Source organism: Equus asinus, chromosome 9 (assembly GCF_041296235.1).
Source record: "Equus asinus isolate D_3611 breed Donkey chromosome 9, EquAss-T2T_v2, whole genome shotgun sequence".
NCBI lineage: Eukaryota > Metazoa > Chordata > Mammalia > Perissodactyla > Equidae > Equus > Equus asinus.
In genome coordinates, this window is record NC_091798.1 from 38681490 (window position 1) to 38692180 (window position 10691).

At 43.9% G+C, this 10691-nt stretch overlaps 1 protein-coding gene across 14 annotated transcripts in view; it reads right to left on the bottom strand.

Moving 5' to 3' along the window:
• LOC106836957 (protocadherin gamma-C4) overlaps positions 1 to 10691 on the bottom strand; it is a 172211-nt gene that overhangs the window by 110336 nt on the left and 51184 nt on the right. The window contains exons 1-2 of one of the 14 annotated variants that reach the window (XM_044780654.2): positions 7869 to 10514; positions 236 to 3520 (exon numbers count right to left, since the gene is read on the bottom strand). The exons of 10 other annotated variants lie outside the window; for them this stretch is intronic. In XM_044780654.2, coding sequence (XP_044636589.1) covers positions 3422 to 3520; positions 7869 to 10292 — 2523 coding nt within the window. In that variant the 5' untranslated portion in view covers positions 10293 to 10514 and the 3' untranslated portion in view covers positions 236 to 3421. 3 more of the 14 variants (XM_070518083.1, XM_070518072.1, XM_070518069.1) reach the window with 3 other exon arrangements.

Below are 10691 nucleotides of genomic sequence, written 5' to 3' on the forward strand. Positions count from 1 at the left end.
AGTCCACTTATTCACAATCCTGTCCCTAGGCTTTCACTATGGAAGTGATACCAGAACCTATGTCAATAAGTGTTCCATGTTAAAGTATTGCCACTGAAAGAAACGTTAAACTTGCTTTACCTCTTTAAAGTTTTTTCACCCTATCTTCAAAACACCTGTTTCACAAAACGATAAAGAAATTTACACAAAATATAAATCCTCAACAATATAAAGATAAATGAAAGACTGAACGCACCTGAATACTTTGGGCTTCATCCGTACATTGCTGAAAATCTATGGATGTTAACAAGGGATCCTTTTTCTCACAGCTCTCCTGGCTGAGGAGCGTGTCCGCGTAGTTGGGCTGGGGGAAGATCAGGTGACTCTTCCGCGAGTCCGCAGTGAGGGAGACCTCGTGGGAATAGGTCTGCAGGAAAGCACGCACCCCATCCACGCCCACAAAGTGTGAGGCGGGCACTCCCCCCAACCCGCTTCCTGAAGCCTGGAGCAGGCGAGACTTGTGCCAGCGCCGCAGTCTGAGTGCCAGCAGCACTATGACAAAGGCGAGGAAGATGCAGGAGACTGCTGCCACTGCCACCACCAGGTACAGTGTGAGATCTGAATCATCAGAGTTGGCAGGGGTCCTGATGCTGCCCAGGTCAGCCAGCACATCAGGGATGCTGTCAGCCACGGCCACGGTGAGAGTCACAGTGGCTGAGAGTGGGGGCTGGCCGTGGTCCTGGACCACTACCACCAGGCTCTGCTTGAGTGCATCTCTGTCCAGAAGGGCCCGCGCTGTGCGCACCTCTCCCGTGTGCAACCCCACTGTGAAGAACCCTGGCTCGCTGGCCTTGAGCAGGCGGTAGGACAGCCAGGCGTTCTGGCCTGAGTCTCTGTCCACTGCCACCACTTTCGTCACCAGGTAGCCAGGCTCTGCAGAGCGAGGTGCCAGCTCCACGCCTGTGGAACCGTCAGTGGGGAGTGAGGGGTACAGGATCTCTGGTGGGTTGTCATTCTGGTCAAGCACGAATATGCTCAGTGACATATTGCTGCTGAGTGGTGGGTCCCCACTGTCGTGGGCAGTCACTCTCAATTGCAGGTCACGGAACTGCTCATAGTCAAAGGAATGCAACGCATACAGGACGCCAGTGTCAGAATTGATGGAGACGTAGGAGGAAATGGACACATCCTGGAGAGTGTCTTCTGACAGGGAGTAAGTGACATGTGCGTTCTCATCGCCATCGGGGTCGTGCGCAGTCACGGAGAAGATGGAGGCACCTCTGGGGTTGTTCTCAGGGATGTAGACAGAGTAGGAAGAGTGGGGGAAGGCAGGTGGGTTGTCATTGGTGTCTGCCACATTCACCAAGACGTGAGTTTCCGTGGACAAGGGTGGGGTCCCTCCATCTGTGGCTTTCAGCGTGATGTTATACACAGAGAGTTTTTCCCGGTCTAGGTTTTCAGCTGTCACCAATCTATAATAATTGTCTATTGATCTTTCTAATTTAAAAGGCAGATTTTCTGAAATAGTGCAGGTCACCTCGCCATTCTTTCCGGAATCTCGGTCTTGAAGGTAGAAAAGAGCAATTACAGTTCCAGGAGGAGTGTCTTCAGGGATTGAGCTGCTTACAGATGTGACAGTTACTTCTGGAGCATTGTCATTCACATCTAAAATTGTGATCAGTACTTTAGCCCTTGTCATACTACCAGGACCGTCCTGAGCCTGAACTTCCATTTCATAGTAGCCGGAGTCTTCATAATCTAGACCTTCTAAAGTTGATAATTCTCCTGTATGGGAATTCAGTTGGAACATCTGTAGAATTTTCTGAGTTATTTTCCGAAAAGAATATGTCACTTCCCCATTGACTCCCTCGTCCAGGTCGGTGGCGTTTACAGCTAGCAGTCTTGTGCCCACCGGCACATTTTCAGGGACAGTTACTTGGTACTGAGGCAAAAAGAAGACTGGTGCGTGATCATTAACGTCCACCACTGTCACTCGGATGCGGGCGGTGCCTGATCGGGGAGGGCTGCCGCCGTCAGAGGCTGTGAGGAGGAGGTGGTGAACCGCCTCTTCCTCCCGGTCCAGCACCCGGTCCAGCACTAATTCGGGATATTTAGTTCCATCGTCTCCAGTTTGCACAACGAGGGAGAAGTGGCGATTGGGGTTGAGCTGGTAGCTCTGGAGGGAGTTCGTGCCCACATCCGGATCCCTAGCTTCATTTAACGGAAACCGCACGCCAGGAGCTGTATTCTCCACTATTTTTACATTCATTTCTTCTGTCAAGAATCTAGGAGCGTTGTCATTAACATCCATTATTTCCACCTGTATAGGGTAAAGATTCATTTTATCTTCCATCAGAATGTTCAAGTTCACCAAACACCGCGCGCTCTGAGCGCAGAGCTCCTCCCGGTCTATTCTGCCCGCGGTGACCAAGCTGCCGCTTCGCGGGTTCAGAGCAAAGAGCAGCGTCCTACCTCTGGAGACGATGCGGACTCCACGCCCCGCCAGTTCCTGGGGCTGCAGCCCCAGATCCGTGGCGATATTACCCACAAAAGACCCTTTGTCTGTCTCCTCCAGCACGGAGTAGAGAATATGTCCCGTCCAAGCTTCTTTCCAGGTCCCCAGGAGGATGGAGAGCAGGAAGAATCCTCTGTAGTCCCCGTCCCTCTGCCGAGCCGCCATTGTTGTCCTGCCGATCTTGTTTAGACGCTGGGCTATCTCCCGCTGTGCTTCTGGAGGCCAGTGTGTCCAAGTCAAGCCCTCTGTATTCGGAAAAGGAGTCCCAAATCCAGCAGAATAGAGGCCTGAGTTTGATGCAGCTTGGGAGAGAGTTTGGCGTTTCTTTGTGCTGTAAAAGCTCGATGGTTCTGGCGGATCTTTTGCACAATTTCTTCCCTGGTTGGTGAACAGCGGCGCTCAGAGTCCTTACTAAGTTACTGCACCATATTGAAGCAAAATAACTGATTTTTCAGAAAGTTTTATTTTTCAAAATTCTTCCGTTTATATTTCTTCAATCCATATACCTCTGATATAATTTAAAAACCCATTTTAGAAAACTATGAATTAATGCAACAATGTTCATGGATGGGTGTTTATTAATCCCAGATAATTGTTTTTAAATTCTCTGCTTTGCATCGCAACTTTGAAATGACTCTTGGGCATTGCCTCACATTTTATCGCACATAGAGAAAAATCAGCCGTTGCAGGTTAAAAAGTATGATTTGTTTTAAAAAGATGTGTGTATACATGAGAAAGATGTTATATAGAAATTGTTTACATCAAAGTATAATAAATTTAAATTAATTCCATAATAATGAACACGTACTATGTTCTCGACACCACCATGTAAGACTTAGAGAGTCAAAATTTTCTTTAAAATGTGTAGAGGTAATTCAATAAAGTTTTTGATTGGATGAAACCTTAGAGATGATTTGTCCAATAACTTCATTTTAATGATTTAAAAAATGAGAAGGAATTGCCTTGTCCTTGACCAAACTGCAGTAGAACCAATGCCGGAATACAAATATCCTCACTCCCAGTCTTCTGAGAAGACAAAAGGGAATCATTATTGGCCTTTGTTGATGCTTTACGTGCCAGTAGAGATGAGGTGACAAGCCACACAGCAACAATCAGCTACAGAAGCAACTCATTTTGTACAGAAGGCAGAAATTTTCTGAGATTCTACTGGCTGTGGATTCATGAGAAAATGGATGTTGGCTTGACTGCTTCTTTTCATTATGCAATTAAAATAATCATCCTACCCTATTCCAGAATAATGGAGAAAAGCTGAGTCTCTAGACTGCCTTTGAGCAGGACTGTCCTGAAAGGGTCCTCAGAGGTACTCATTTCTCTGTTGATGTTAATGAAGTAAAACTCAATTGTTGATGGATCTGGGGTTACCCTCAGCCAGCAGAAATAAAACAAAAAGTTCCTTCCACATAGTTGCAGGAGAAAAGAGAGTGACCTATTCGGAAATGAAGACTTGGCAAGAAATAGCCTTGCTTCATAAATTATTTTAAGTCCTGAGGGAGTAGCTAGCAGAAAAGGAACCAGAAGGAACACTGAAAAACAGCATAGTTGGTTAGAAGTTCCTAACTAATCTATTTCTGCTTTCTGATGGTCTTGCTCCAAAATATAAGGAATACTTTGAACGAAAAGCTATTTCAATCTATCAAAATAATTCATAGCCATGTTTGCTTTCACCAAGTAGATAAAAGAATTTTTTGTTCAAATGAACCAATACGTGTATCACAAGTTAATTCCATAAACATGAGTTAAATACTATTTGTTTACTAGTAATTTTGAACTTCTTGTTGATGTAAGCAAAATGTATGGTCATTAAAGATCATGAGTACTTGGAGACATTTCAAACAAAATTTTCATGTCTTGGTATTACGGCTCCCAATGTTGTGATCTTTTCCTGTCTGGTACTTCAAAACATCTCACATTTGTTTCTCTTTTTTTTTTTTTTGGTGAGGAAGATTTGCCTTGAGCTAACATCCATTGCCAGTCTTCCTCTATTTATTTTTTTGCTTGAGGAAGATTAGTTCTGAGCTATATCTGTGCCAATCTTCCTCCATTTTGTATGTGGGATGCTCCACAGCATGGCTGATGAGTGGAGTAGGTCCACACCTGGATCCGAACCCATGAACCTGGGCCATCAAATCAGAAGGTGCAAAACTTTAACCTCTTGGCCAAGGGCCGGCCCTCATGTTTGTTTCTTATTCTACTATTAAAATGTGTGAATTAACTTATTACTTTTGAGTATCTTCTTTGGAGCTAAATAAATAAGATCTAGATAAATGAGGTTATAGACATACTCTGAACATACAGCATACTTTCAGGAGTAAATGGCTGCATTATCTCTAGTAATCAAGTTTTCTAAGTTATTCTACAACACAAAATTAAATATTAAAGAACTCTACTAGGCCACCAAGATATGTTTAAATATAACATAAGAGTACTATAGAAAATTGGAATAATTTTATAGCTTTAAAGGGAGTATGTTATTATTGATTGAGTTATTGGGAAGAATCTTGACCTTCTTTCGTTTACTTGCATAAAAAAAATTCTACGTAAAGTCCACTTGACTTCCCAGGCATTAAGTTATTATCCTCTCACCTTTCTTTATGGAACTTTTTTCTATTGAAGAACATTTGTTTGGAGTTCTGTTTAGGTTTTCCTTCCCAGGCAAAGATGTAGGTATTTAACAATGATTCTCCCTGAGATTTTACTCCTTCCCCTTTGACAACTACCACCTTAACAGACGTTTGATCAGAAATGGGCGGTTTTTCACAGATGATAAAATAGCCTAATAATTTGGTAGATTTTTCCCTAATGCTCCAAAATTCACTATATGCTCAAAATCTCCTATCTTATTAACTTATTAACAATCTTATTAACTGCCTATCTTATTAATGATGATCTGTATGTTATGTAAAGAGCCTCATTTAGTCAGAATTTAGCAAATGTCCATGATTGCCAGGATTGAACACTTGGTCAGCCCACATAAATGAATGACTATTGTGGGAGTAGTATCTGATAGATTTTCTGCCAGTGAAATATTTTATTTGTCTAAATGAAATGGTCACAGGTAACCAGATAAGAGAATAAAATAAACCAGTCTACTATCCATGAGTTTTGCTTATAACAATGGAAGTTCAAGATGCAGTTTAAATCATCCAGAATTGGTGATATAATAAAATAGCACTCAGACTCTCAGAGTGTAGGAAACAAATAATATTTGTATAAGAGGCCATCTGACTCCCAGGACCAATACCAAAGATTCAAGTTCTTTAGAATTGTTATTTACTATTAAATTCTGATTAAAACCACGAAAGAATTATATGAAAATGTCAAAACAAATAAGATTTGAAAATGTGTATGATTAGAATCTCTTAGTCATATACACTTGGAATCTTAAAAGAAATAATTCTGTAATAATTGCTGAAATGTAAATACCGCAATATTGATTTAGAAAAACACGTATTACCCTTAGTAGCTAATGGACAGATGTCGACTCAATATTATCTTAATGAAGACTGACCATTTGAGGTTACAGAGGAGGTTCTCATTCATTTTCAAGATACCTTCTCAATTATTTATTTTACACATGCATACTAAATTTAGATGCAAAAGTAGTCAATCCACTGTCTTATGAGGTCATAGAATCCTCCAGCTCAGGACTGGGAAAGATCTTGGGTATCATGTAGTTCAACAACTCATCAAATTATATTATTCTCTGTATTCCATTAATTCCAGGGCCATCAAGTTACTTTTGAAGAGTGCCAATAATAGAATCTCCTACCTCCTTAGGAATCCATTTTCTGTTGGAACAACTTTGGCAAATCAAAACTTTGCTTTTTTTCAACTAACAAACCATAGTTTCATTCACACCTTTGGGCCAGGATGAATTCGGCTAATCATTCTTCTAAATTACAACCCTCTTTTCATAAATATTTGAATAGAGTTCCTACATCACAGAAACCTTATTTAATCTGGGTTAAATATGCTAAATTTCAAAAATTCTTATTTGAACACTATTAACCTTCATTTTCCCATTCACTAGGCAGTCGTCTATCTATAGAGACATATCCTGTAGGCACAGACACTAATGAGCATACTTTAAAATTCATTTTCATTTTTAAATACTATTAGGCAAACACTGCAGAAGACATCGTAGTAGGGATACAGCATCAGGTGCTTATATTTATTTGTTAACAATCCAATAATTATAATAATGGTTATGTCAACAAATATTTCTTCACTATAGTGCTTTATAGTTTGAAAAAACATTTTCTTTTGAAGATTGGCGCCTGAGCTAACATCTGTTGCCAATCTTCTTTTTCTCCTTCTCCTTCTTCTCCCCAAAGTCCCCTGGTACATAGATGTATATTCTAGCTGTAGCTCCTTCTGGCTGTGCTATGTGGGACGCCACCTCAGTGTGGCCTGATGAGAGGCACCATGTCTGTGCCCAGGATCCAAACCAGTGAAACCCTGGGCCACCAAAGCGGAGCATGTGAACTTAACTACTTGGCCGTCGGGCGGGCCCCTGAAAAAATTTTTATAAAATTATTTTTGTTTTCCAGAATTTGTGTGAGATAGATAAGACAAGTCTGTTTTTTCCTTTTGCTGAGGAAGATTCACCCTGAGCTAACATCCACTGATCATCTTCCTCTTTTTGTATGTGAGCTGGCACCACAGAAGGCCACTGACAGACAAGTGGTGTAGGTCTGCATCAGGGAACCAAACCCAGGCCACTGAAGTGGAGTGCATTGAACTTAACCACTAGACCACCAGGGCCAGCCTTCAATTTAAATTTGAAGACTATAGATATTGTGACTGGTTCGAGACGAATACCAGATAATTCCAGGAATATTATTCAGGTCTTGTAATACCAAATATCATGTCTTCCCTGGTACAGACATCAACAATTACTCTCGTCTTTTATAAAAGTAATTTTTGATTCCTAAGTAAGAAAGGGGGGAAATCTCTCTCGCAGATCTCCACCATTTTAGAAAACACTTGCTAGTAATTAACATTGGGGAAAAAATAAGATCTTGATGTTTTCTAACAGAGGCTGCAATTCAGTTTTTTTCACATTAGAAAAAGAGTTTCAGAAATGTCACATAATAGAAAAAATAAGAAACCTAAGAAATGAGATGTACGCAACCTAAGGGACAAAGAGCTTGCCAAGAGGAGAAAAGTAAAGAAAATCTAGGGCATATGTGATCAAGATTCTTTTTTGTAAAATTCAAGAAAACCAAGCTTTAATAGAATTCTATTGATATAAAAGAAAAACCTTCTTAAAATTACTATTCACTGAAAAGACTGAGAAAACTAAGCACTGATCAAAGAGAACTTTAAAACCAATAAAAGAATCAAACCTCACCTGAACAAGGGAGTCTCCCTCTTTACAAAAACCTGAATCTTCCTGAGTCAGAAGAGGCTCGCTTTTCTCACAGCTCTCCTGGCTGAGAAGCGTGTCCGCGTAGTTGGGCTGGGGGAAGATCAGGTGACTCTTCCGTGAGTCCGCGGTGAGGGAGACCTCGTGGGAATAGGTCTGCAGGAAAGCGCGCACCCCGTCCACGCCCACGAAGTGCGAGGCGGGCACGCCCACCAACGCGCCTCCTGAAGCCTGGAGCAGGCGTGACGTGTGCCAGCGCCGCAGTCTGAGCGCCAGCAACACAATGACAAAGGCAAGGAAGACGCAGGAGACCACAGCCACTGCCACCACCAAGTACAGCGTGAGGCCTGAGGCATCAGAGTTGTTCTGGACCTCTAGGCTGCCCAGATCAGCCAGGACATCTGGGATGCTGTCAGCCACAGCCACGGTGAGAGTCACAGTGGCTGAGAGGGGGGGCTGGCCATGGTCCTGGACGGCCACCACCAGGCTCTGCTTGAGTGCGTCTCTGTCCAGAAGGGCCCGTGCCGTGCGCACCTCACCCGTGTGCAGCCCCACGGTGAAAAGCCCTGGCTCACTGGCCTTGAGCAGGCGGTAGGACAGCCAGGCGTTCTGGCCTGAGTCTCTGTCCACTGCCACCACTTTCGTCACCAGGTAGCCAGGCTCTGCAGAGCGGGGTGCCAGCTCCACGCCTGTGGAACCGTCAGTGGGGAGTGAGGGGTACAGGATCTCTGGTGGGTTGTCATTCTGGTCAAGCACGAATATGCTCAGTGACACGTTGCTGCTGAGTGGTGGGTCCCCACCGTCATGGGCAATCACTCTCAGTTGCAGATCACGGAACTGTTCATAGTCGAAGGAGTGCAGTGCATACAGGATGCCTGTGTCAGAGTTGATGGAAACATAGGAGGATAGAGGCACACCCTGGATGGTGTCTTCAGGCAGTGAGTAGGTGACCCGTGCATTCTCATCACTGTCGGGGTCGTGTGCAGTCAGAGAGAAGATGGAGGCACCTCTGGGGTTGTTCTCAGGGACATAGACAGAGTAGGAGGAGTGGGGAAAGGCCGGTGGGTTGTCGTTGGTATCTGCCACATCTAGGGAGATGAGCATTTCTGTAGACAGAGGTGGCATTCCTTTGTCTGTGGCTATCACAGTGATGTTGTACAAGGATACTTGTTCTCGATCTAGTTCTATATTGGTCACTAGTCGATAATAATTGTCTACTGATTTTTCCAATTCAAATGGCAGATTTCCCGAGATGGAACATGTTACCAGGCCATTCAGCCCTGAATCTTGATCATATACTTGAAAAAGAGCGATTACTGTTCCTGGAGGCACACTTTCAGCAACTGATCTGCTTCCAGATGTTACTACCACTTCCGGTACATTATCGTTCACATCCAAGATAGTTACTAAGACTTTTGCTCTGTCTTGTAGACCTGGCCCATCCCGGGCTTCAACATCCAGCTCATAAAAGCTCGAGTCCTCATAGTCTAGATTTGCGGAAGTTGATATTTCTCCAGTCAAAGCATTCAAGCAGAAAATCTTGGAGATCTTTTCTGTTATCCTCACGAAGGAATATGTTATTTCTGCGTAGATTCCTTCATCCTGGTCGGTGGCATTTACCGACAACACTGGCGTACCTACTGGCAGATTTTCAGGAACACTCACACGGTAAATAGGCTGAGTAAACACTGGAGGATTGTCATTCGCATCTAGGACAGTCACCAGAATTCGTGCCATGCTTGAGCGGACAGGGTCACCGCCATCCATGGCAGTAAGGACCAGGTTGTGAATGGCCTCTCTTTCCCGGTCCAGGGCATGTTCCAGCACCAGCTCCGGATATTTGGGCCCATCGGCTTTGCTCAGCACATTCACTGAGAAGTGACTATTCCCGCTGAGCTCGAAGCCCTGAAGAGAGTTCATTCCCACATCTGGGTCATAGACCTCCATTAGTGGAAAACGAGAGGATGGGGCTGCGTTTTCGGAAATTTTCACTTCCAATTCTTCCCTTAAGAATCGGGGTGTATTGTCATTAATGTCCATTATTTCCACTTCTATGGGATAAAGATTCAGTTTATCCTCAAGGAGGATGTTAAAACTCACCAGGCACCGCGCGCTCTGAGCGCAAAGCTCCTCCCGGTCTATCCTGTCAGCGGTGATCAAGCTGCCGCTTCGCGGATTCAGAGCGAAAAGCTGCGTCCTATCTCTGGAGACAAGGCGGAGTCCGCGCTCCGCTAGCTCCCGGGGCTCCAGCCCGAGATCCTTGGCAATGTTGCCTACGAAGGAGCCTTTGTTCAGCTCCTCAGGAATGGAGTAACGGATCGGTCCAGCCCCGGCCCCCGACAACGTCTCCAGGAGCATGAAGAGCACGACTAACCCGCGGCGGTGCTGGCGCCTTTGCAGCGCCGCCATTATTCGCTTGTTATGGACTTACCTGGATTGTGAATAGGGGGAACAAGTTCGCATCACTTTGGGGCTTCTCAGAATTAGAAGTCAAGGTCCATAAACAAGCAGAGATAAGATGCGAAGCATTTTAGGTCAGAATTTCTGCGCAGCTGGAGAGCTTTCGTGTCTAGTCTGCTTTGTGCTTGGAGGATCAAACTCGAGTTCTCATTGCTTTCCTTACCCGGGTTAGTGAACAGCGACGCTTAGAGTCCTAACTTAATATTGCACTGTTTTGTGAAACCATCATACGTAGGATCTTATTTCTGCTAAATCTGCATAGATAACACACATAATATTTCTCTCCCCAAGAATGAGAAGCATTTGGAAGAATAAAAGAGGTGTTTTGAATAATTTTATATGTCCCCT